Source organism: Guillardia theta, assembly GCF_000315625.1.
Source record: "Guillardia theta CCMP2712 unplaced genomic scaffold GUITHscaffold_64, whole genome shotgun sequence".
NCBI lineage: Eukaryota > Cryptophyceae > Pyrenomonadales > Geminigeraceae > Guillardia > Guillardia theta.
Genome location: NW_005434610.1, coordinates 74,790 through 100,054, shown reverse-complemented (window position 1 = coordinate 100,054; position 25,265 = coordinate 74,790). Strand labels below are relative to the sequence as shown.

General features: G+C 56.3%; 7 protein-coding genes across 7 annotated transcripts; 5 read left to right on the top strand and 2 right to left on the bottom strand.

The window, feature by feature from the left end:
• Positions 1-825: 825 nt before the first annotated feature.
• Positions 826-9,994, top strand: GUITHDRAFT_113056 (hypothetical protein; the record flags this gene model as incomplete). Its single annotated transcript, XM_005827711.1, has 19 exons — positions 826-977; positions 1,162-1,394; positions 1,440-1,524; positions 1,572-1,655; positions 1,730-1,777; positions 1,825-1,918; positions 1,967-2,029; positions 2,075-2,134; positions 2,179-2,247; positions 2,305-2,379; positions 2,439-2,546; positions 2,594-2,641; positions 2,696-2,802; positions 2,869-2,985; positions 3,031-3,091; positions 3,139-5,139; positions 5,308-7,197; positions 7,335-8,715; positions 8,868-9,994. The coding sequence occupies 19 exons, from the start codon at positions 826-828 to the stop codon at positions 9,992-9,994; spliced, it is 7,803 nt and encodes a 2,600-aa protein (XP_005827768.1).
• An 832-nt stretch (positions 9,995-10,826) lies between these two features.
• On the bottom strand, positions 10,827-14,857 carry GUITHDRAFT_113055 (hypothetical protein; the record flags this gene model as incomplete). The annotated part of the gene is made up of 6 exons (XM_005827710.1): positions 10,827-10,988; positions 11,213-14,050; positions 14,096-14,167; positions 14,230-14,352; positions 14,402-14,452; positions 14,759-14,857. 6 exons carry the CDS (start codon positions 14,855-14,857, stop codon positions 10,827-10,829), a joined length of 3,345 nt encoding a protein of 1,114 aa, XP_005827767.1.
• Positions 14,858-15,816: 959 nt separating this feature from the next.
• GUITHDRAFT_153999 (hypothetical protein) lies at positions 15,817-17,073 on the top strand (the record flags this gene model as incomplete). Its single annotated transcript, XM_005827709.1, has 10 exons — positions 15,817-15,881; positions 15,947-16,048; positions 16,098-16,169; positions 16,227-16,287; positions 16,339-16,384; positions 16,432-16,483; positions 16,530-16,595; positions 16,659-16,712; positions 16,772-16,841; positions 16,894-17,073. Coding segments are annotated over 10 exons (668 nt in total), but the record flags the coding sequence as incomplete, so codon positions are not given.
• A 51-nt stretch (positions 17,074-17,124) lies between these two features.
• On the bottom strand, positions 17,125-18,223 carry GUITHDRAFT_113053 (hypothetical protein; the record flags this gene model as incomplete). Its single annotated transcript, XM_005827708.1, has 8 exons — positions 17,125-17,147; positions 17,186-17,214; positions 17,460-17,593; positions 17,661-17,690; positions 17,735-17,794; positions 17,844-17,996; positions 18,045-18,083; positions 18,131-18,223. 8 exons carry the CDS (start codon positions 18,221-18,223, stop codon positions 17,125-17,127), a joined length of 561 nt encoding a protein of 186 aa, XP_005827765.1.
• A 1,486-nt stretch (positions 18,224-19,709) lies between these two features.
• Positions 19,710-20,315, top strand: GUITHDRAFT_75248 (hypothetical protein; the record flags this gene model as incomplete). The annotated part of the gene is made up of 1 exon (XM_005827707.1): positions 19,710-20,315. A coding segment is annotated over one exon (606 nt), but the record flags the coding sequence as incomplete, so codon positions are not given.
• Positions 20,316-21,431: 1,116 nt separating this feature from the next.
• On the top strand, positions 21,432-21,815 carry GUITHDRAFT_47479 (hypothetical protein; the record flags this gene model as incomplete). Its single annotated transcript, XM_005827706.1, has 1 exon — positions 21,432-21,815. A coding segment is annotated over one exon (384 nt), but the record flags the coding sequence as incomplete, so codon positions are not given.
• Positions 21,816-22,732: 917 nt separating this feature from the next.
• GUITHDRAFT_142423 (hypothetical protein) lies at positions 22,733-24,926 on the top strand (the record flags this gene model as incomplete). Its single annotated transcript, XM_005827705.1, has 10 exons — positions 22,733-23,452; positions 23,569-23,707; positions 23,761-23,857; positions 23,904-23,991; positions 24,150-24,232; positions 24,268-24,335; positions 24,385-24,439; positions 24,484-24,536; positions 24,618-24,683; positions 24,814-24,926. The coding sequence occupies 10 exons, from the start codon at positions 22,733-22,735 to the stop codon at positions 24,924-24,926; spliced, it is 1,482 nt and encodes a 493-aa protein (XP_005827762.1).
• Positions 24,927-25,265: the final 339 nt, after the last annotated feature.

The following is a 25,265-nucleotide window of genomic DNA, read 5'->3' as shown; positions in this document are numbered from 1 at the left end:
TACGAGTCGATATATGCTTGCTGATTACTGATGATGTTGCCCGCAGAGTCTTTCTGATGTGCGACGCCGAGATAGCAGCTTAGATCATTGCCAGTCTGTTGTCGTGTTGTACCCTTTTGTCTTAGTCATGAATTCGTCGAATGACGCAAACAAATCTGTACTGTTGCTTGCTTGAATGATGTGGCATCCACAACTAAGGCTATCAACATCTCCCCGTGACGGCCCAAAAGAGCGGAACAACTATCAAGAGAACCTTTACAACGAAGAGACAAGGGAGACCGTCTCGCATCATGGCATTGAGCCGGATATAAAGAGCACAACTGTTCTATACAGCACTGCCAATTTGTTGAGTCCTCTCAGTTCACTTCCGATGGCACTGCCAGCCACTCAGCCGAATGATACCGTAGGAGCCTTGCTCTTCCGAGCTTGACTCAAGCTGAGGCACAACGTGACTGAAGGGTTGATGCAACTCCGGGTATGACAGGTAGCCATCACTTGGGTGGGCCAAACGCAGGGCCCGGCCCAATGTTTGCCCATGGGTTCTGCTTGCCCCCGCCTCTTCAGAGCTATCTTCGAGGGTAGGGGGTAGTCCTAAGTGAATCCGAGTGGGGTACTTTCGTTCGATGGTTGTTTTAGAAATGAAGGTGGGTAGTGAAAGTAGGTACCTTCAATGGAAATTTGTTTACCAAAAGGAGGTAGGGTAGGAGGTGAAGGAGGGTACTGAAGAGATTGACCTGGTGGGGGTACTTGAATGTGATGTTGGAGGAAAGGAGGTGGTTGAATTTGTGGTGCGACTGATGATGAAGCAACGATGACGTTAGGGATATGAAGATGGTGGGCAAGATGGGCAAGATGGAGGAGAAAATAAGTGTGATGAAGGATGAAATAGCCAGGAACACAGAAGATGAGGACGAGGACGAGGACGAGGACGAGGACGAGGACGAGGACGAGGACGAGGACAAGGAAGCAATTCTAGGGTTTGCCTCAACACTGACGATAGCAAATTGCTGGGAAATCCATCGTATGATTAGCTTGAGATGTAGGATCATATACCAAACGAAAAATATTTGTGATTTAACGTACTTCCTAGAAGAAGGAATGTTGTCATTCAAGTTTTCAAGTATTGAATCGCAAGAATCTGATGTTTTCCTTGTCTGTCAGATATTATGTCATGATGGGTCCATCATTTGTGGCACATTGCCGGCAAAAGGCCGCCGAAGAGCTTGAAGCTGAGTTTCGTGAAGACAACTGTATCAACGCGGATGACACTGAAGGGAAAGGGTTCCGTCTGCAGGCGGAAGGGCTGTGGCGCAAAAAATTTGGCAACTTCTTGAAATACATTCCTGGGGTTGGGTCAAGGGAAGAGGTGAAGAACTCAGTTGAAGATCAAGATGGTAAAGATAGTTGCGGTCCTGAGGGGCATGCTAACAGTGTTGAAGACACCAAGTTGTTCCATTCCTCCGCCACTCGTCATGACCAGGACCTCGAGGAGGTCTTGCTGGAGTTCGACACCCTGTACATCAAGTGAGAGATGAGGAGATGAGACTGAGCTCTTGACTATCATGGAACAGGTTGTGGAAGCTCATGATAGATCTCAACACCGACTTGATGCTCAGACAAAGCTTGACCGCCACAAGTGATGCCCGGAGTTGTCGGTGAGGTTGGGAAACTAACATGTGATGCGAGATGAGAAGCCGCACTGGTCGTCCTGCTTCTTGAGCTGGGAAAGTCCTCAGTGCTCCAAGGCGTTGAGCAAGATTTGCAGCTCCCTGCAACAGTGAGTGAAATGTTGCATCACAAAGTGTAATCGATTCCTGCACAAAGGATGCAGAAGTTTGAAGAAGAAGCGAAGAACTCCCTTTCCACCTTTCATGGTGCTCTAGACTTTGCGTTCCGAGTTCATGTTGGATTTGCACAGGTGAGAGGTGCTCTCTTGTTGAGCTTCATTCTTTGATGCAACTCGTAGGAATCTGTCATTGGCCTGGAAAAAGCGCGAGAGAGGATGGATGTTGCAAGTATACAGCTGAATGTAACAGATTCATTTTGAATTGTTCAGTATTTGACATTTGCTCAGATTGTTGAGAGACAGAATGAGAAGAAGAATCAGATCCCGGAGTTGAAGAAAAAGTTTGAAGTACATTTCGAGCTTGCCATGGACTCCTCCTAAATCTGCTCTAGACCTTGGAGAAGGCGTACAAGATGCAAGCCATGCTGGTCGAGTACTACCTGCCCGATGTCATTGTACAGGTCCAGCTCTCCTCATATCTCTCGTTCGCCTCCGACGGATTCCTTAATTCCTTGCAGGTGGAGTCGACGATCTTGAATGGGCTCCATTCATTCGTTCATTCGGAAGTCCAGCGATATTTCTCAGCATATAAGGTCGAGGAGGAAGGCTGGGACCCCTCAGTGTCCTCTGACATCAGTGCTGAATCTTGCAGAAGATGCAGCCATTGCAGTATGATGTCTCCTTCTTGGAGGGGACCCTCTGCAAGGAATTCGAGCCCCTGGAGCGAAGGAGAGTGCAGGCGAAGCAACGCCGCCCGCAGGTCGGAAGGACTTGCTCCACTTGTCTGGGCTGAGGCTGAATTCACAGATCGAGGACGTGGTGAAGTTGGTGATGTCACCAGCTGACAACTTTGCGGTGAGTTCGACGATCCACCCCGCGTTCAAACCAGCTGAGCGTGTGCTGGACTAGATACTCTCTGCCGTGGTCTCCTTCTGCACCAAGGGAGATGAGTTTCACTTCCGCAAGCATCGCGAGACTCTCTCAGCCACAGTTCGCCTCCTTGATGATGTTGACATGTAAGATGTCCCTCGAGTCTGCGCTCCCTGCAGGATTCTTACCTCCACTCTCCTCTCTTTGCGCAGGGTGCATGTGTTCTCCAAAGTTGCTCTCAGGAACGAGTATCGAACACTGGAGTCCCGATCGAAACGAGACGACAGCGCTCACCTGGACTGTCTGCATCCCGAATCCCTCACTTGCAGGTCTAATCCTCCTCCACCTCCTCGTCCACTGAAACTGCTCGCTAGATTCCTTTCTTCCTGCCTGTCGGTTGGTCTGTCCGTCAAGCCTTGCGGATGCCTCATAGAGGTATACCGCCCCAAGCTGTGACGCCAGCTGACCTGTGGGTGCGGCAGGGGGTCACCCAAGTGTGTGAACGCAACAAGCGCTTGTTTGCCTCTCGTGCGGATCTGCATGAAAACTCTGTGATGGCATTTTCTCAGCTCTTGTTCTCGGTGACTTCGAGCTCGAGCGAGTACCCAGGCATCCTCAAGCTGTCCATCAGCTTCATGCTGGAGCTGCTGAAGAGAGCTGGGGTCAAGCTGGAGATGCGCCTGAAGGCCGCGGTGAAGCTCTTCATCCTTTCCTTGGTGGTGCCGGCCATGCTCTATCCGACAGAGTTCGGCGTTGAGGCGAATTCCCTGGATGAGGAGGACGGCAAGCTTCTGCGCGAGATGGCAAATGGCATCATCAGCTACTACACGGAGTCTCTCCCTCCGAGCTTCGGCGCTGCTTCAGCCTTCAAGGAGGTTGTTGAGGGGATGCAACAGCACCTGAACCAGTTCGTTGACAGGCTGATCAACAGCTGGGAAGATCTCGCAAACTCATCGATCGACGAAGACGAGGAGCAGCTTGCTGAGGATGATGTTGACTGCCTCGTGGACTTCCTCAAGAGCCATGGGGGGGTCGTGTCTGCAAGCCTCAAGGCGTCAGGGCATTCTTCCTCGCTCAAGGCCCTGGAGGACTTCTTGAAGAGGGCTCTAGAGTCCTCCTCCAAGGACAGGAAGTCCAAGAAGAAATCGCTCCTCCAGTCAGGTCGAGTCTGCACCATCCCGGGCCTGGCCAAGATCAAGAGCAAGGGCAGAATCCTCGGGTTCAAGTACAGAGAGGCTCGATCGGACGAGGAGGACGACGAGAGCAGCGAGAGCTCGAGCGACATGGTGACGCAGAGCGTGTTCGACCACCGCAGGATAAGCGCTGAGCGGGAGGAGAAGAGGAAGGAGGAGGAGTTCGGGGTCGGGCTGCAGTTCGAGTCGGACGAGCAGGGCTACTTCGTGGTGTCGGAGCTCAGCAGTGCAGGGCCTGCACAGCGTTGCGGCATGATCGACGTGGGCGACATCCTGGTGGACATTGACGGGCAGAACGTCTACCTGCACAAGAGCCCGTCCCTGCTCTTGCGCAAACTGCTGAGCGGGAAGGAGGGGACATCGGTCCAGCTGGGATTGCAGAAGCCGGGTTCAGGGCAGACCAGGCAGGTGATGCTGAGGAGGAGCGAGCAGTACGACAACGAGAGCGCGACGCAGCGAGCAAGGATGATGACGTCATCGGGGCAGATGAGACCGAGGGTGCGAGTCAGGAAAGCGACTCTGTCCAAGGGCAAGTCGGAGCGGCTGAGGGTGACGGAGGAGCACGAAGGGAGGGGCCTGCAGGATGGACTTCCCTCCCTCACCTCCACCTCCTCCGTCGGGTCGGAGCGACTGGAGCTGTCCGGGGTCGGGATAACTCTGCAGATGGGCGGGGAGTTCCCGTATGTGTCGGATATCTCAGAGAAAGGCCCGGCCGAGAGGAACGGCTGCCTAACGCACGGGGACGAGATTGTCTCCATCAACGACTGCTCCTGCCGGGGGAGAACCTTCCATGAATGTTCCAAGATGCTCAATGGCCCCATGGGAAGCTTCGTGAAGCTCGAGCTCCGCTCCTCGTCGGCCTTCGACGCCTCGGAGCAGCAGACGCAGGCAGTCATGCTGAGGAGGACGTGGGTGCCTGACCTAGTGTGGAACGAGATGGGAGACCAGGCAGCTCCTCTTCTCCCACAAGAGCAGCAGAAGCCTCCTCCTGCGGGCAGCAACGAGATGTTTGGTGTCGGCATCACTTTCGTGCAGACCGCAGCAGGTTTCTTCTCTGTGAAAAGGATCGCGAGGATGGGGCCTGCTGACATTGCCGGGACGGTCAGGACAGGAGATGTGATCCAGACGGTCGACGGGTTCAGCGTGCGAGGGAAGTCCATGAAGAAATTCGCCGGCATGATCCTCGGCCCCCTCGGCACCATCGTGCAGCTGGGGGTCCTTCGAGGAGAAGAGGAGGAGTTTCACCTGATCCAGCTCGAGAGAGGTCCATCGTCAGTTGAGACTGAAGAGGTGAGAAATCGTCGTCCTCTCACCCTTTCTCGCTCCTCCCTGCTGCCGCATTGTCTGCGATGCCCCTCACTTTCTCTCTGCCACTTTCGGTCTCTAATGCTCCTCCTTCCCCCCCCCCCTCTCCCCCCCTTTTCTCTTCTCATTGACTTAACTGAACACCTTTTCCAGCCCTACAAGCCACAGACCGCTGAGCTCGAGAGCTCCCCCGCCGTCTCTCTTCGCGAGCAGAAGCCGAGCAACGGGCAGGATGATGCCTCAAGCTGCGGCATCGGCATCAAGTGCGAGAGAAACGAGGCAGGGGAGTACGAGATCGCTCAGGTGCAGGAAGCAGGCCCGATGGCGAGTTGCCAGGGTGTGGGATCAGGAGACATCATAGTGTCTGTGGAGGGCAAGCAGCTGAAGGGGATGGAGAAGAAGGAGGTGCGGGGCCTGCTGTTCGGTCCCCAGGGCTCGGCCGTGAACCTGGAGGTGCTGAGAGTGTCAGACCAAACCCTGATGAGGCTGCGCCTGTCCCGCTTCCTCCCCTCCCCCTCTGACGAGCACGTAGCCCATGGCTGTGTTGGGGTCGTGCTGGGGTCTCCCACGCAGCTGGGGTATCCCGTGCTGAGCTTGTCGGACCCGAGCCTGCGGGACGGCAGGCTACTGCACAAGGACGAGACGCTTATGAAGATCGACGGAGTTCCTATCTCAGCTGCAAGCGAGCTGCGGGTCCTGCAGTTGCTTGAGGGGCCTCGTCGGTCCATTGCCTGCCTTGAGATCCTTGACAGGGATGGGCAGGAGCGCTCTGTCTTCGTCCCCCGGGGGCAGGAGAGAGCGGTGCTGCCTGCTGCTGGCGAGTGTCGGGGCGAGGTGAGCTTCGACGCGTCCGAGTACGGGCAGGGCTCGAGGAGCTCGGTTAGCTCGAGGAAGAGGAGCAAGGTCGGGCTGGGGATGACCTTCAAGATGTCGTCGGCGTCAGGGCATGTGACTATCAACCGGATCAAGAGCCCCGACGTGCCTGCGCACGGGATGAGGGAAGGTGACATCATCATCTCTATTGACGGCTCCGTCGTGCAGAACATGACGGCCAAGGAGCTGACGGAGCTGGTGCTGGGCCCAGCGGGGAGTGAGGCTGAGGTGTGCTTCCAGCACCGGGGAGAGACAAGGATCCATAGGACGGTGATGACCCGCAGCTCGCACGAGGGGAAGGCGGTGACAGGGGAGGCGAGCTGGACGAGCGAGCCGAGCATGAAGGGAGAGAGCATGCAAGGACTCGGGCTGACCTTCTGCAAGCCCGACGGAGAAAGGGGCATTGTGATCAAAAGGATCAAGGAGGGAGGAGCGGCAGAGGAGAGCGGAGGCCTCGAGCCAGGGGATCGCGTGATGAGCATCGACCAGCAGCCGCTCATCTCAGTGAGCAGCGCGCTGCTGACGAAGCTCGTGATGGGGAAGGAAGGAAGCGTAGCAAGCCTGGTCGTGCGCAAACTCGACGGGTCAGAGAGAACAATCACCATCCAGCGAAGATCGTCGCTGGCACCCAGCCAGCAGCAGCAGCAGCAGCAGCAGCAGCAGCAGCAGCAGCAGCAGCAGCAGCAGCAGCAGCAGCAGCAGCAGCAGCAGCAGCAGCAGCAGCAGCAGCAGCAGCAGCAGCAGCAGCAGCAGCAGCAGCAGCAGCAGCAGCAGCAGCAGCAGCAGCAGCAGCAGCAGCAGCAGCAGCAGCAGCAGCAGCAGCAGCAGCAGCAGCAGCAGCAGCAGCAGCAGCAGCAGCAGCAGCAGCAGCCAGCGTCTGAGGGAGGGAGAGGAGGGTCCTTGTCAGGAGGCAAGGAGCCTCGACCTCGGCTGGTCAGGGAGAACTCTTTCGACTCGGTCAACAGTGAATTGGGGGAGGCATCGCATGCGAGGGTCGGGATCGGGCTGACGTTCTTCCCTCCCGACGATGAAGAAGGGATTGTAGTGAAGCGTGTCAAGCCGGACTCGCCCGCAGAGAAGGAGGGGAGCATACGGGCCGGTGACAGGATCATCTCGATCGACGGGAAAAGGATCCGAGCGCGCGTCTCTAGCGAGACTTTGACATCCCTGGTGACTATTTCTCTTTCTTCCTTCCTCAAGGCCTCCCTCTTTACCTCCTCTTCTTTCTCCGCCCGCCCCCAACACCACCACCTCCGGTCTCCTCTCAGCCTCTCCTTGCTCCTCCTCTTGCTAATGCTAGTTGGCAGGTGATGGGTCCAGCTGGGACGGCAGCTGACATCAAGCTGGTCAGGGTCGACGGTCAGCAGGTCTCAGTGCGTCTCAACCGACGAGAACCCCAGCTGGGGTCGAGCTTGGGTCGCGAGGCGAGCCTGGAGTCCGTAGGGATGCTCGCAGCTGGGCGGTGCGGATTGGGGATCACGTTCTACGACCCGAGGAGTCAGGGGGGGAGGCTGATGGTGAAGAGAGTCAAGGTGGGGGGAGCAGCGGAGAGAAGCGGAGGGCTGCAGGCAGGGGATGAGATCCTAGAGATCGATGGAGTGAAGATGAGCGGGGTTGGGACGAGGCAGCTGTCGTCGATGATCATGGGAGAGGAAGGGTCCAAGTGCAGGTTGACGGTCAGGCACGGCGACTCGACGCTTTCCTCCGTCTTGCTGACGCGGACAAGCGCCGAGAGGGGCGAGCAGAGCAGAGCCTCCGAGGGAGGAGATCGCCAACTTCAGAAGGAGGAGAAGCAGGAGGCAGGGGGTGCGAAGGCCCCGAGGAAGCTCGGGCTCGGGATTTTATTCGCGGAGAGAGATGAGGGAGGAGGGCGAGTGATTCTGAAGATGAAGGCAGGGAGCGGAGCAGCTGAGACAGGAAAGCTCGAGCCTGGTGACCGTCTCGTTTCCATCGACAGCGTCGAGCTGGATGGTCTGGATGACTCGGCTCTGCAGCAGCTGATCGCCAGCTCGAGCGAGTCCCCTGCTGTCTGTGTGGTGAAGAAGGTCGATGAGAGCATGCGGCTTGTCATGGTACCCCGGAAGCTATACGAGGAGGAGGAGGAGGAGGAGGAGGAGGAGGTAGGCTCGAGACAAGTCGGGCTCGTGGGCCTTGGGATGGTGTTCCTCAAGCCGGACGGGAAGGGGGGCCGAGTGATCAAGCGCTTAAAGCCAGGCAGCGCGTCTGAGCTGTCGGGGAGGATACGCCCTGGAGATCGCTGCCTGAGCATCGATGGCAGCGAGTTGGGGAACATGTCCGACGCGCAGCTGTCGCGGCTCAACAGGGGGGCGGAGGGATCGGAGGTGGAGGTGAAGATCAAGTCGAAGGAGGGCAGCACGTTCAGCCTCCTCCTTGCTCGCTCCTCCTTCGGCTCGATGGACGAGGACCAGGAGCCCTGCGTGAGCGAAGCGAGCTTCGGGTCCTCCGTGTGGGGCAGTAGGATTGGAGGACGACGGCAGTGTGGCTTCGGGTTGACTTTCTTCTCGTGGGACGGGACCTCGGAAGGTTTCCGGGTGAAGCGAGTGAAGGACGGAGGAGCGGCGCAGCTCTCAGGGGAGGTGGAAGAGGGAGACCTTGTGATCTCCATCGATGGGAAGAAACTGAGCGGCTGCTCGAACAAGGAGGTTCAGGGGCTGATCCTTGGAGCAGGTGAGAAGTGGAGGTGGTGGTTGAAGAGGAGGAGCAGGAGGTAGGGGTAGGGGTAGGGGCTGGGGCAGGAGGGAGTATGAGGAGGAGGTGGGGGAGGTAGAGGGGGAGGAAGGAGGAGGAAGAGGAGCAGGAGCAGCTGATACGAGTCACAGAGGGATCTATCTCCTCGCTCGAGGTACTGAAGAAGGACAAGACGATCAAGTCCATTCTGTTGGCTCGAGGAGGAAGATTCTTGGACTCAGCTGGAGGGCAGCGGGAGGAGGAAGAAGAGCAGGAGGAGGAGGAGGAGATTGTGCATGATGGTAACAGGGAGGAAGAAGAGTTCGCGAATCCCGCTGAAGTTCATCAGGGGGAGCAGGAAGTTGATGGGGAGAATGCCGAGCCAGCCCCTGCTCCTCCTCCAGCTGATCTCCGGGAAGTCAGTTTCGACGGGTCTGTGTACGGAGATGATACGGAAGACGAAACAGGGAGGAGGAAGTGCGGGCTCGGATTGACCTTCAGGCAGTCAGAGGAGGCAGGAGGAGTGATGGTCAAGAGGGTCAAGCCGGGGAGCGGAGCTGAGTTGTCAGGTGGGATCGCAGCTGGGGATGTCGTGATGAGCATCGATGGTCAGAGTCTAGTCAACCTCTCCAAGTCGGAGCTGACGGGGCTGACCATGGGGCTGGAGGGTCAAGTGGCGACGCTGCGAGTGAGGAAGGAGACAGGGGAGGAGCGGGAGGTGGAGGTGAGGAGGGTGCGACCTTCGCTGACTGCCTCCTTCTCCGAGCTGGAGGTCCGCGAGTACGACCTGCTGAGCGGGGAGCTGAGCCGAGAGAGCTCGCGAGAGTCGCTGGAGGGAGGAAGGTCGTTGGAGCAAAGGATGCCGATCCCGAGGAGGAAGAGGGTCGGGCTGGGCCTGACCTTCTTCGAGCCGGACAGCAGCGGGGAGTTCGTGGTGAAGCGCGTGAAGGAGCACAGCGCGGCATCTGGGCTCCTGGAGGAGGGGGACCGCATCCTGTCGATCGACGGGTGGGAGCTGGTGGGGATGGTTCAGAGAGAGCTGACCGGCCTCATTCTTGGGCCCGAGGGCTCCGAGGCGTCGCTGACAGTGAAGAGGAGAGGGGAGGAGACGATCTCCAACATCACCCTCATACGCAAGGAGATTGCTGACGTCAGCAATGAGGTCGCTGGTGAGAGCTCTCAAGAGTCTCTAGGAAGCGAGGCGAGCATCTCGTCGTCGACGGCAGGGGGCGAGAGAAGGGGAGGAGGAGGAGCGTGCGGGATCGGTGAGTACGAGTGAGGAGAGGGGAGAGGGAGAGTGAAGGGAACGAGGGGGAGGAGGAGGGGGCGACGGGGAGGAGGAGGAGGAGGAGGAGGAGGAGGAGGCGAGAGGGTCAGGAGGACCTGGAGGGATTTGGGAGAGGGAATGGGGTAGCGCGGGAGAAGGGCAAGCAGGATGGGGAGGAGGAGGAGGAGGAGGAGGAGGAGGAGGTCGTAAAAGCGCCTGGAGGGCGCGGAGGTCGTGCGGGGCAAGACTGACAGGAGGAGCAGGGCTGACGTTCGAGAAGAAGGACGGGAGCGGAGGGCTGCGGGTGAAGCGAGTGAAGGAGGAGGGGGCGGCAGCGAGGGAGGGGAGCATCGAGAAAGGAGACGTGATCGAGGCGATCGACGGGAAGGAGCTCGAGGGGATGACGGAGAAGGAGCTAGCGAGGGTGATGGTGGGAGAGGAGGGGAGCGTGGCTGTGCTGGAGGTGAGGAAGAGGAGCGGGGAGAGGAGGAGGGTAGAGGTGAAGAGGAGCCCGGCACAGCGGGTGGGGGGGGAGGAGTCGACGACGTCACTGGGGAGCGAGGCGAGCATATGAATGAGGGGGAGGAGGAGGTGGTGGAGAGAAGATTTGCAGTAATTGTAAATGAAGGTGTTTGAAATGGTACGGTATTGCTATCTTCGGTGTAACCGGCCTGTGTCAAATTTGTTCCTTGCACTTTCTGCCTTCCTTGCTCATCCCCCCTCTCATCCCCCCCCTCCTCTCAATCACCCACTCTGCTCTTCGCTCTCCTTCCTTCCTCCTCCTCCCCCTCCCTTGCTCCTCCTCCTCTCTCCGTCATCGCTGCTCTTCGGGTGCCAGGGCTGGTCAAATGGTGACTAGGAACGGCCTGATTGACCCCAGGAACTTTCGCATGTGCGACCGAAATTGCAACTTGGCAGCTCGTTGGACGGCAGGACCTGCTGTGGTCACTTGCCGGATCAGCTCCTGCGTCGCCTCCCCTACTCGCGTCCTGTTGGACTCAAGCACCTGCGATGAAGATGAGGAGGAAGATAGACAGAGAAGAGGAAGTGAGGAGGGAGGTTGAGGGAGGAAAGAGACGGATGAAGGGAGAAGGGAGCAGGAGGTAGGAGGAAAGAGGAAGGAAGGGAGGAGGAGAAGGGAAGGAGAAGGGAAGAGGCGGGGAAGAGGAGGGAGAAGGGAGGAGGGAGAAAGGGAGGAGAGAGGAGGGGGAGGGAGGAGAAGGGTCGCACCTGGCTGTTGATGACTTGAGTCATGAGCTCGCCAAACTTCGCCTGCTCACAGCAGAGGAGGGAGAGGAGCGCGTCGCAGGAGGAGTCGAGGACGGTTCGGTTGAACTGCTTGAAGAGCAGCATCTCCAGCAGCGCCTGCAGGAAGAGGCCGAGGGCATCCGGGTGCTTCTCCTTGAGCAGATAGCTTCCTCCCTCCCTCATTGTGCTGATCTGGTAGGTTGCCAGCGCATCGATCGCCTCCGAGCTGGCGCGAGCTGTGTCCGAGTCAGCCTGCTGGAGGCCGTGGTGGAGGCAGGCGACAATGGGGTCGAGCATGTTCCTGTCCATGACAGAGACTTTGTGCGGGTAGGACTCGATGAGCCACCCGAGGAGCGAGAAGAACTCCTTTGAGATGGCGGGATACTGCAAGCTCTCCGGCGTGATCAGCGGCTGGAGGAGGCTGAGGCCGAACAGGACGACGTCTGCCACGTCCATCTCCTCCCCCCTTACCTCGTTGGAGAAGTCCACTACGTCCTTCCTCGCCAAGTGGAGGAGGAGCTGAAGGAGGGACAGCATGTGGTCGCGCAGCCACTCGCAGTCAGCCTCCTGCAGCTCCCCGCTTCCCCTCCTCCCGTGCGCCTCGATCTTGGTGAAGGTCTGGAGGAGGTGGAGGCAGGCCTGGTTGAACATCCGCATCTGCTGTCCGGAGAGGAAGGAGACTTGAACCTCCCCGATGACCACGAAGAGGAGGAGGATCGACTCGGTGACGTGGCTATGCTCCCTAAGCGCGTGCAGCGCGACCGGCAGTCGCTCGACGACCGGGATGACGAGCTCGAAGATCGAGTCGTACGTGTAGAAATCTGCCGACTTGCATGCTCCGTGCAGCATCCTCGCCGCCCGCAGCAGAACCTCCGAGGCATTGCAGCTAGGCACCTTGCTGGACATCTCGTGCTCGAGTAATACGCAAGTCTGCTGGGCGATGGGGCCGATGAGGTCACGGAGGAGGATCGAGCGCTGCTCCTGCACCTCCACCGCCGTCACGCTGCAGCAGAGCGCCTGCATGACAGGAGAGAGCGCCGCTGGGTTCAGCCACTTACTGCCCGGGCTCTTGGCCAGCTGGTTCGGCATCATCTGTGACAGTGCAGACCAGCCGGGGGTGCCCAGGAGCAGCTTGGCGACGGGTTTGCGCATGGCCAAGGCGAGGACGAGCTGGGAGGTGGCGTTGACGACGTCCTCCTCCGAGCCCCAGGACGAGAAGTTGGAGAGCGAGCGGTCGATGAGGAAGGAGAGGACAGAAGTCGCTCCCTCTCCCGGCCCGTAGTGCTGCTGGAGCGACGGGCTGAGCGGGAAGCGGTCGGAGGGAGCAGGGAGCAAATAAGTCTGCGACCATCGGGAGAGGTACCAGGTGCTAGTCTGGACGACCAAGGGGGAGAGGAACTCCTTCCTCTTCCTCTCTCTGCAGAAGTCCAGCAGGTTCGACATGTCCACCACCTTGTTGGTCAGGAGGATCAACGGGTCCTCGGTGCTCATGTTCCTGGCCGCCAGCTCGGACGAGAGTCTTGAGATGACCTCCGGCACCACCGGGACTTCTCCCTCCCCGTCGTCAGCGATCAGATGCCCCGCGATCTGAACCAGCCAGTGGATCTGCTCCAGCGCCACCGACGCCTGCATGGCAGGGAGCTCCCTTCCGTCCGTCACCACCGACCGGATCGCCTCCAGCCGCTGCGCCAGCATCTCCACGAGCTGCTGCATCCCCTCGCCCACCTTGAGCCTCCCGATACATCCGATGGCCGTCAGTCTCTCTTCCAGCACGCTCTTGTCCTCGTGCTCGTCGTCCGCCTGGTCCCACTCCTGCACCTCCTGCGAGGCCTCGTGCATACATTTCTCCACGAAGCAGCTGAAGATCTTGGCAGTGAAGCCGCCGATCGCCTCCATGTGGCACCGATCGTCATCCTGGTGGAGAATGGCAACAGAGAGCCCGCACCAGAGCTCGAGCATGTGGTCCAGAGCCTCCGCTGCCCATCCATCTCCCAACGAGGAACGACGGCTCATTAGCATGCAAGTGAACTCGCCCATAGCGCTCAGATGCTGTTGCGCATGGCTGGAACGGACCAGCGTGCTTGCCTGGAAGTTCCGCACAAGGCGGAGGAGGATAAGGGCAACGTCGACGAACTCGGAGTCGTTGCTGTGAGCCGAGATGAGCGCGAGGATCGAGTTGAGCGAGTGATCCAGGTACATGGTGCGGGAAGCATCGTCCGGGAAGACGTCTCCTCGGATCGCCGCCAGATCCACCAGGCACTGACGCGCCACGTGTGCCATGTTCGAGGACCCACGGCACGTCGCGTAGAGCGAGTAGAAGAGGTCCAAGGTCGACCCCTGCACGAAGACGTCGCGCCAGGCAGCGCCGGGCGTGATGACGTCATTCCGCCCATTGAGGGAGGGGGCGAATGAACCCACCACCCCTCCCTTGGCCTGCGCGTCCGTGAAGTCCCAGTTGAGACTCTGGTTGATCACTTCGACGCAGTGGATGAGCCAGTGGTGGGACCCGCTCGAGCTCGTGAGAGCGTCGATGTCCTTCTGGTGGTGCTTGAGGAAGTCGAGACTGGCTGCGATCATGGACATGGCAAGCGTGAAGAAGGTCTTGAGGTGCCCTTCGGCATGGAACCGCTGCTGGCACTGATGATGAATCTCCCACGTCAGCCCCACCACACTCCTGTTGCTCGAAGAGAACTCATCCAGTAGAGCTCGCATGAGGAAGATGCCGCAGTCTCTGGTACCTTCCTCCCCCACTAGAGTGTGCACGTACGTCATCATCTCGTTGAAGTACTCCGGGGCTTCTTCGAACCATCCTCGCTTCACCTGCGGCGCGCAGTTGAGGAGAGAGCAAGACTGAGGCAAGACTACCATAATCGCCACCGCTTGCAGGAGCTGATGACGAACGAAGTGTTTCATGGACAACTTCTTTTGGATTACATACTGCAGGAACAAGTTACGATCTTTCCAGACCCCAGCAGACAACCGGGGAGATTCAGTGATACCTGCAAGACGTAGGACTTCATCTCTCTCCTATCATCCGCTGTGAGTTTGCTCCAATCACGAAGAACTCCTTCTTTGAGCATGCATGCCGCTTGGAAGCAGGCGCTGTCTCGCTGCGACGATTCCTGCAGAGAAATGATCACCTTCATAGCCAGCGGCAGGAGATCGGCGGACCAGAACTTGACGAGCGAGCTGCAGGGAGTTCTCAGCCTTGCGCACGTTGACCTGGTCAAAGAGTTTCAATGCGGGTGGACGGCGGAGATGAAAGTGCGGGAGGGAGAAGGGGAGGGCTGTTGGGCGTGTGAATTAATGGGAATGGGGCAGAGGGGAAGACGGGAGAGGAGGGAAGTTAGAGGAGGTGCTGCTGTCATGAGATTATGAGCACAAAAGGGTGCAGGGATGCAGGGTCAAAGGCAAGGAGGCAGGCAGTGATGGAGATCGGGAGGGAGGAGGCGGAGATAAGAGAACACGTGTGCGTAGAGGGGGGGGATAGGAGAGAGACAAGATGTCAGCAAGGATGAGTGGACCGACCAGGAAATTCTCTGCCGCGACTCTCCCCGCGCCCACTCCCGCACTGAGCTGCTCGCAGGCGTCTTCGATCTCCCTGATCAACTCGGGAGTCGGATTCATCGTCGAGGTAGGAAAAGGCCCGTTCGGGAGAGGAGGTGGGTCCACGCTTCTCTAACTAGGGGCTGCTTCAGCAAGGTCGGAAGAATCAGCTATTGCCCGCTCGGTGGGTTGTTCCAACAGGAGGAAGGGTATTTCTAAACACAGCAAGGAGCGCTTGTCTCTCCCGAGAGTTTCTTGTCAAGGTTGATCACACCAGCTGCTGTCTGCTGCTCCTCTTCTCCTCCTCTTCTCCTCCTCTTTTCGCCTCCACAGCGCTCACCCCGCCATGCCGCTCGTCACGACCGTTGGAAGCCGTTACATCAATTATGATTTCTAAATTCTTCCCTTTTATTTGAAGTTTACACTACCCAAATTTGAATTTTTGCCGATTTTGTGTTGAGTAATTGTTCATCACATGCGGAAGTGCAGTGGCCGGGGCGGGCCTGGTTTACTTTGATTTAACCAATGAAAATTGAAGGTTCAATTCGATTCGATTGGTGACGGTGCAATGTGCCTGAAAGAGATCGGGTGGGGTACGCCCAAGGGGTGGGGGTAGTATAATGGTAGGTAGGGGTGTCTCAAGGAGACTCAGAATGACAAAATTGTATGGTAGTATGTAGGGGTACCAAGACTACCTGCTACTAATAATATGAACGGTACGTTCAAAATATTAGGGCGGGGTAGTCTTTGTAAGGGGTATGAGCCGGATCGCGAGGCTGATATGCAGGGGAGAGGGAGGGGAAAGAAGGAAAAGACGACAAGAAGTTGGGTGAGAGAGGAGAAGAGAATGAGGAAGTGAACATGAATGATGATGAGAAATACTTGGAGTAAGTGGACGTGAGATGAACTTCTTCGAGGGAAGCATATTTAGCAAGATCCTCTTTCGCTTCCAGGATACGTCAGTCTGGGCTACTCGGATACCCGTGGTTCCCCATACATAATCCCATTGAGTTACTTGTTGGCAACCTACAGGTCTATCATCATGAGAACCCTTCTAAAGATCGTGATCGCCTCATCCTGCCTCACCTGGTCATTGGGCTTCCAGGTTCCTCCAGGCTGCATCTCAGCTTAATGTGACGATTTTTTTTCTGTTTCTTTGCTGCACATCAGATGGGATCAAGCCCGCTCACCCATGCCAAGCTGCGATCCCCTGCTACATGCTCACCCAGACCCGCACTGTCAGTCAGACATGCGGCTGTCGGGCTGCGCATGGTGTACCATCGCTTGGTTGTCACAGCGTTGTTCACGTTGCATGCAACAGGCAGGGCCATGGGGACCCGACAAAGAGAAGCCGAAGGCGTCGAAAGAACTCATGCAGATCCGCTTCAGCCAGGTGAGGAGTTGTGCCGCATCCTCATGCCGGCGGGCAACTGTTGAACGAGCTCCACAGGTTGACGCGTCTCAGCTGAGAGATTTCATCCAGAAGTGGCCGAGAGGAACCTCCAAGGATGGTCAGCAGACTAGTTGCCCTATGCTCTCCTGCCGTCTCAATGGATGCACAGGGTTTGGACTCCCCAAGCTCATGCTCCCTGTGGCGATCGAAACTTCGTATGGCCACTTCAATTGACTGATCAATTTGACTGACTTGTTGCAAGTGACGGGGGTGTCAAGCTGGTATGGAAGGGGAGCGAAGACCCTTGGATTCAGGTGACTGCTGTCTTCTTGTATCTCTCTCCTGCTGAGATGAGATCAGATCGATCTGGAGGGCGACACTGTCCGCGTGTACCGCCAGTCCATGATGTCTGGCAGCTTCACCCAGGTATCTTTAAGAGACAAGCAGAGAAGGAAATGAAGAGGAAGTTCTCACTGAACACACGTGCAGGTGTCTGCGCTGAAGGAGAGGGAGGAGAAGAAGATCTGCGACAAGCTGAAGCAGGTGAGCAGAGGATCCTGGGGCCGCTACACTGGCAGAAGTATTGATCGGTCGAGATGCAGGATCTTGAGAAGAGCAGCTACGGGAAGGGCATGACAGAGAAGGAGATCCCTGTGGTCCAGATCCAAGAGCGTTAGTCAGTGCCTCATGATTTATCAGTGACTTACACTCTTGCCATGTGCAGCCAAGGCTGAGGAGAAGCAGGAGGAAGTAGGAGATGCTGAGGGTGCTGAGAAGGATGCTCCTGCTAGTGGCCAGCAATGAAAGGGCGGAGGATGTGACAGCAGGTTTATCCGTACACGACAAACTTCGATTCTCAGTACCTTGTAATCAAATTGAATCTTAAAGCGATGTCATCTGCAAACTAACTGCTCTGCTTGATCCTTTGAGATCTGACTCAGGCCATTCTCATCGACTATGATCGCTCCGCCTCCCTCGCTGTAAACACCATCAATACTACTGTTGTTGACCTTCACCTGATGCAACAAACCTGACAAAACAAAGCCTGAAACACAAAGTCACAAGAAATTTGCATGGAGTGATAGTGTCGCATCGCGTATCATGATATCACATCATATCATATCATATCACATCATATCATATCATATCACATCATATCATATCACTTCATATCAAATCACTTCATATCACTTCATATCACTTCATATCATATCATATCATATCATATCATATCATATCATATCATTCTGCATCGCCTCGCATCGCACCACGACTGGTCACATCATTTACCCTGTGCACATCAGAACCAGCACTTCCATCCTCTCCCGCGCGTGTGTGATCATGATGTGCCCGAACTCGCTCCTCCGGATGTGCCAGTTGCAGAGGTGAATTCCTTGTTTGTCGGAGACTATGTCTTTGACTTCCTGCTCAGAGGTGACCACGAGCTGTTGATCTCACGTCCTATGTTAAGAGTGGTGTGATCTATGTCACCTGGTCGCGATGGATGCATGCAATCATGTACTGCCAATTTCCATCAGGGAAAGAATTCCAAGGCTGGCACAAACCTCTGCATCAAAGACTTGAACTCTGGGATGATCTATCTTTCCCTCGGGGTATATCGTATACTGTCTTGTTCTCAACAAGAGTTAACAAACACACGAACACAACTCTCACCACTCTTTGATTGCCGTCTCTGCAATGAAACCATCCGCTTCCTTTTCGAACAAGCTCCACGGCAATGTTCAGGACAGTATGTACAAACACTACATGAGTATCATCGTATTCAAACTTCCAGTACTTGGTAGAATCGGTGATCAGCGAATCATTCTGAGACAGATTGTCGGTGAGGAGCGAGGATAATAACTCCTTCCCTACCTCGCATGGCGACAGTTCCTTGTTATTGAACGCATCATCCTGGATCCAGAGTTAGAGCCCGAGCTTCATCGAACCAGTCATCTAACAGAAGTAGAAGCAGGAAGAGGAGGAGAAGGCTCGGTAGGAGACATGCGCTTCCTCGCCTTCCTGTCCTCCAGGCAGCCGAAAAGGAACGCCATCGCCACGCCCGGACTCCCGGATGATCGGACTGTATAAGAGGCCCGCCTCGGACGGTAAACTTTGGCTTGTTACTAGACGGTTCCGAGTCACCGTGGCAGTGTCACGTGTGTCAGTGTGTGAACTTAGCGCGGCACGCGGCGCGGCACTGGGCCGGTGACCCGTGACCGTCTTCCGCTCGTAGCCAGCAAAGAAAGCCTTGAAGATCTTGCCAAGTCAAGACACTGAGGGATGGACGATACGTGCCGAGCTGCTCCGACGGTTTCTCAGTGGGCCAGTGGGTTGAGCCGTGACCAAAGAGCTGCGCGAACCTTAGTAGCAAGACGCCGCTATGGCAAGTTGAAGGGCCTCCGACTCCTAAGTTCGTCCGATCACACGTACTCAGTCAGGCTACCGATGATTGCCGCCTCGACTGAAAACCTTGAACACCTAACTTCCGAGTTCCGTTTGTTAGACTTGTACTAAGAGAATTGAGGAGCATACCGATCCATCCTCCCCCCCGAGTTTCACACGCCGGTTATGTAGGAGTCCATGTGATCCGTCCCGAGTTTCTGCCGCCGCGCGGCGCCGCGCGGCCCGGCGCGGCCGGGCGGCCAACCCGCCGCCGGGTCCGAATAAGCTTCGGCGAGTTTACTCAAAGTTAAGTTAAAAATCAGTACGAGGACGATAAGCAGTCCGCCGGGCCGAAGCTGCACCGGTTAACCTCGAGATAGCCCATAATAAAATCAGTTTTATCACAGCGACCAAGTTATTTTCATGGCGGGTCACGAGACGGTTGGGGACGGGGAGAGGGAGAAGGAAGCGACAACTCGATGGTCTCGTGACTTCCACACACATCACCTCCTTGTCTACTGCAAGACTTCAAGGTCCATCTACTTGAACTCGTCATTTGTATATACCATGGCTGGAATCGGATCGTTCTTCAGCCAACTCTGCGCTCAAGATCGTCAATCGAAGGTCGTCATGAACCTGTTGTACGTGTGTGGAACAGCCGTGTGTCTGGTCTCAGCCGGAGTGCATCAATTAATATCCAAGTATCACTGGCTCCCTTCTTACCTGAACCACGATCTTCTTATTCTGATACCAACCTCCATACTGTTCCACTTCGAGGTTTGGAGGCGAGTGATAGCTGATATCTGTCGGGCCTCAAGCATAGGCTACGTGTCACCCTACGTGAACGTGACCATCGACAGGACAAACAGCTTCCCTTGGACATGGAAGTGCCATGATCTGAACCCCTGGTTGACTATGCTCAATTTTTCCACAGAGCATGGCGGTGAAGACGCAGGATGCACAGCGAGAGTTTTCTCTCCGGGTGCGCTAATAACTTACACTCTAATCGGCTGCTTCATCCCCTTTTCAACAGGAGCAAAGGGGAGCACTACCCTTATCCTATGCCTCACGCAGATCGTGAGCATCGCCGTGACTGGAGTGGCCACTGGGCTAGAGGCGAGCGCATGGATGTCAACAGCGCTTTTTCATGGAGAGATGTTGCTTGCCAACGTCTTCATCTGCGGGAGAAGATACGCATCTGCGAAGCGGGAGTACGAGCAAGAGCGAAGGCTTCGCGCGGCAGCTGACAAGCTGGGGGACTTCCTTGGAACCCTCATACCTAAACCTCTTCATCATCGCCTCAAGTCACAAGCCAAGCAATGGATTGCAGGCAACATGGAGCACTGCTCCGTCATGTTTGTAAGCTTGTCACCCTCAGCGACTGAGCTCTTCTCTCCCTCGACCCTCGAAACTTTCCAGCTCATCGACAACGTCTTCACCCGCCTTGACACGATCGTGGACGAGTTCGGTTACTTCAAGTACCACCACGTGCAGGATACGTACGTGATCTGCTGTCCGAGGACGTCTCGCCCCTTCCATGCGCCTGATTGTCCCGCTCGATACAAGCAGACCACTTCGAGAGCGATGGTGGCGCTTGCGAGCAGAATCATCGAGGAAGTGCAGGAGTTCCGGGCGCTCAGCGGGGAGCCGCTATGGGTCAAAGTAGGGATCGCGTGCGGGCCGCTGGCAGGAGCGATCGTGGGAGCGCATCGGAGGTTCTACTGCTTGTTCGGGGATACGATCAACACCAGCGCGCGTATGTGCCACTACTCGGAGAAGGACAAGATTCTGTGCACGGAGGAGTTCCTAAAGCAGCTGGGGTTGGAGAAGGAGAACGCGGGCATGAAAGCTGTAAGCAGGCCCGAAATGCACATCAAGGGGAAGGGAGCGATGACAACCTACTTCATAGAGCTAGAGGACAGCAGCAGCAGCAGCAGCAGCAGCAGCATTCGGAGAGGAATCTTCCCCTCCACAGGGATGAGGAAAGCGTCTGTGCAAGACATGCAAGTTGAGTCGCCGCAAGGGAGTCAGGTGATCAAGATAGACGACCCGATCTCCACCTGGCTTGAGATCGACGAGATTGTGTCCACAGAGAAGCAGCAGGAAAGTATCTGCAAGGTCGACTTCAAGTTCCTGGACCCATCGTTGGAGGAGAGTTTTCTGATAAGTCATTACTCAGATCACGTGCGACAGGCTTTGGTGGGGAGCATCTGCTACACAGTTAGCATCTCTATCATATTGTTTCGCATCTCACGGCTCTCTTTCTTCCATGAGAAGGAAGCCAGCAGCCTGCGGCAGCATGTTGTCCCTTCCATTTTGCTGGGTTGTGCCATATTCCTGCTTCTCTCCTCCTACCTTGTTTACCTCGTCGTCGCCGGGAGGCTGCGGCACACTGACCACCGGGCCCATCAATCGTTGGCTGTCAAGCGCTTCAGGACATGGCAGGCCTTGTACGTCTGCGGTCACCTCGTCCAGTTTGCCATCATGTTCTACAGCGTGTGGTGGACGCGAGCGACGGGCTGGCTGCTTGTGTTGGGGCCCATTATCTGTTGGATCAACCTGCAGCAGACTAACGTCCCTGCGCGATGGTACTGGTGGGTCATGATAGTGACTTATCCTATGGTCATCGTGCAGATAAATCTGCTGCTGCCCCGAGTCTTCATAGGGGAGTACTTCATCCTCGCCTTTGGGGCATATGCCAGCTACCGGGTCCTCATCGACTACCGCAAGTCCGAGCGCTCCGTGTGGATGTCTCAGCACAGGAACGAGATGGAGCATGAAGCAATTCTCCATGTCCTCAACGACCTGTTCCCCAGGGACGTAGTGGAGGAGGCGCTCAGCCAAGGGCAGGTCGCCTCATCCTACAGGAAGGCTGCCGTCCTCCGACTGGACCTGTGCAACTACATGGAGCTGACGGGGAGGCTGCAGCCGATGGAGGTGGCGAAGCTGATCCATGATGTGTACAGAAGGTTCGACCAGTGCCTGGCTGACAGCAGGATCTTCAAGCTCGACACCATCGGCGACGAGTACATCTGTGCTGGGTGGCTGCAAGGCGGAGAGGACAAGAAATTGTGTAGGACGATGCACGGCATAGCAGAGTCGATGCTGGCGATCATTGATAGGACCAGGAGCAAGGACGGGAAGCAGATCGCATGTCGCATCGGGATCGCAGCAGGAATTTGTGTGGCGGGGACGATGGGGAAGCTGCAGCCGAGGTTCCATGCGCTAGGAGACGCGATGAATGAGGCACTCGAGATGCAGAAGAAGGCGAAGCCTGGAACCATATGCTGCTCGAAGGAGTTCGAGAATCTTCTAAAGGGTACGGAAACTCACAACGGCAAAGAGGAGGAGGAGAGGAGGGAGGAAGAGAGGCAGGAGGGGCCAACTGGCCTTACATGAGGGCAGAACGAGGATACGCGTGACTCGGTGACATCTTCTGAAGCCAATCAAAGGGTTCAAATTGATAATATGAGGTGCTATGAACAATAAAAACTTGATTAGCTATTTGGTTGCTGCCTACTAGCTGATAGGCCTGGTGCTCCTTGAGTGTCCATGGCAGTTGGTACTGCAGCATGTCACGAGTCGTGAACAGGAGGAGGCGAAGCAGGAGCGAGCGAGCGAGCGAGCGAGTGATGTGTAACACGATCTTGATCTCTTGATCACCTGAGTTTAAGTTGAATTGGGGGCACAACAAGCGGTGATTGTTTTGGTTTTCCTGGTTGTGCGTCATTTGACTTTTTTTTGAACACAACAGCAGAGAGAGGTCATAGATAAAGAGAGGCATGTTGATGCGATCGAGAAGCAAACCTCTGCCAGAGAGAATGGTGAGGAGGAGGAGGAGGAGGAGGAGGAGGAGGAGGAGGAGGAGGAGTCTCATGCTTCCTTGCACTTCAGGTGATTTCCCCTGACCAATCACCAAGGCATGCAGAGGCGGTTGACCCCAATGTGATCAGTGAAATCTTTGATCGATATGCCGATCCTGAAGGTGAAGCGATGACATTCTTGCTACCTTCAGTCGTCTTCTGTAATTCAGTGACTGCATTGTAGAATGCTTCAAATGTGTAGATCAGTACCATGTTTGAAGTTCCTGTCGTCTGTTTAGTTTCCTAACGTTATTTATGTACCCAGAGCGAAGCGTTGATGGGATTGAAAACTTCATCGACCATGTGAAGACCAACATGTCCATTCGCGCTCAGCAGCGAAAGCTTTACAGCAAGACCAACATCAACATCACCGACAACATCGAGAGTGACAACAGCGAGCGAACCCCGTCACTGCCATCAGAAAAGGATGAGGTTGAGCTTGAGGCCTCAGATGCTCTGCCATCTCGTGCTCCATCGCAGGCGGAGAGGTTGGCCCGGGGGGCATACGAGAGCCCGTCGCTCGATGAGGGCCAGGTCGACCTGTCCCTGGTGACTAGCAACTCCGTCCTCGAAGATGCTGGCCAGAGGCCTGTGGCGATTCAGTACATGAAGGTCTGTCAAGAACGGAAGATCCCAACCCTGCGGTCCATCCTCCGAGACCCTTCCTCGGGCCACGTCGACGGTTCTCACTCGAGGATCGACTGTGCTGCCATAGCTGGAGTAGCGGTGATTGTGCCTCAGCTGGCCGGGCTCAAGTCCATGGTGCTCAAGGACAACCGGATCTGCGACAGGGGCTGCAGAGATCTGGTGGACGCGCTGCTATCAACCTCAGCAGGGATCCAGCTGCTGAACTTGGATCAGAACAGGATAGGAAGGGGAGGAGCAGAGGCGCTCGAAATGCTGATGGCGGCGGGAAAAGTAGAGGACTTGTCGGTCGCTAAGAACAAGATGGGAGATGAAGCGACGGCGCGGATGCTGAAGGGGCTTCTCAGCAGTGAGTGCAAAGTGGAACGACTGAACATCTCAAGCAACGAGGTCGGTCGGAGCTCTTGTAAAGTTTTGACTAGTTTCTTTGATGACGCCAAGTTGAGCAGCAAGATTGTCTCGCTCGGTTTGACGCTTTTCTTTCGGTCACTTGTTTATGGCTGAAGGTTCGTGCAGACATCAGCTGGAACTCGATACGAGGGGCGTGGGCGGGAGAATTCGTTCGCAGCTTGTCAAACAACACAACGTTGAAGCAGCTGAACGCTTCCTGGAATGGACTCGGAGGGTCAGAGGCACTTGCAAAAGGTGACTGCGAGTCGAGAAGAGAGGAGTCAACCTGAAGGGGACGTTTCTTGCAGCAATCGATACACCGAGGAGCGATGCGTCGCAGGACAAGAACGTCTTTCAAGTTCACCCTCAGGGCAACGTGGCACCAGCTACCATCTTGTACCTGAGGTCTCGCCCTCTCTTGCGAGGCCTTGACTTGACGCGTGTCGAACAGTCACTGGCTGAAGCGAACGAAAGCTCTTGACGAGCTTGACCTCAGCCATAACAGAATCTCGTCCGAAGGGGGCGTAATGCTTGCAGAGGTGAGAAAATGAACGAATCGCCCTCCCCTTGCTGACCTGCACGTCAACCGTCCGTCCTTGCTCCGCCTGCTCCAGGGCCTCGAGCTCTGCTCCTGCGTCAAGATCCTCTCGTGACCCTTCCCCTCCCTCAAGCACCCTCAACTTGACAGCTGCTGCAGCTTGAACGGCAACCCGATCGCCCAGTCGGGGTCGCGGTCCATCTGGTCAGCCACGGCCTCGAGGTCAGGACCGCGTTTGACAAGTGCCTGTTATACCGTTTGACACCCTTGGGATCAGCGGAGAAAGGTTCGGACTGAAGCGTCAAATCTTCCTTAACGACTGTGGGATCACACGAGTAGACGCCCGTAAGGACCCAGCTGGACTCTCCTCCACTCCTCTGACCGAGCTGGGAAGATGCGTTCGACCCGTCTGAGCCTGCTGGCAAGTACTCGTTGGATCTCGAGCTCAGGTTAGTCTTTCAAGAGGTGCTCAGCTCTCACCCAGCTGCTGCAGTTACGCCCGCACGGTGTTGCGAGGACTTCTGAGACTCTCAATACAAGGAGATGGTAAGGAGGAGGAGGGGGAGGAGGAGCAGCAGCAGCAGCAGCAAAAAGGAAGAGCTTTTACTTTTGACACCTTCTGGGCAGGTCAGATCGAAGACTGCAAGCTTGACGGCAAACCTTTCTCAGTCAAATTTGCGACTGAGATGGCTGGTCTCCTCCTCATCCTCCTCCTGCTCCTCGTCCTTGTCCTCGCCCCCCCAACCTACCCCTGCTCCTGCTCCTGCTCCTGCTCCTGCTCCTGCCCCTGCTCCTCCTCGATTGTCATCACCAGTGGCCGCAGAGGATGACTGGAACATCCCGACTGCTGGGCTTCTGTTTCTCACCTTCCACAACCTCAAGGTCCTTCCCCCTTGTCAGCTGGACTGCGTGCTGGGCTCTCTGACGTTTGTGTAAAGTCTGTCAAGTCTCTGCGGCCCAATCCTCCCAGCCTGCTCTCAGATCATTTCAAGGTGGGAAGGAAGAAAGCGCAGAAGGAGGAGAAGGAGAAGGAGGAGGAAGGAAGGGGGGGAGGGGGGGAGGGGACTGCAGGAGAAGGAGCAAGAGGAGGAGGAGGACGAGAGGATATCGTTGGGTTCTTCTTTGACGATCATCGGGTGATTTCCGTAGGAATCTGTGTTGCAAGTTTTGTCATCCGAGTCAAGTCTCGAGACACAACAACTTTTCCTCAAGGTTGGAGGAGGGAAAGAGGAGGGGAGGAAACAACCGGTCAAGGGGGATGGGAGAGAGGAGGAA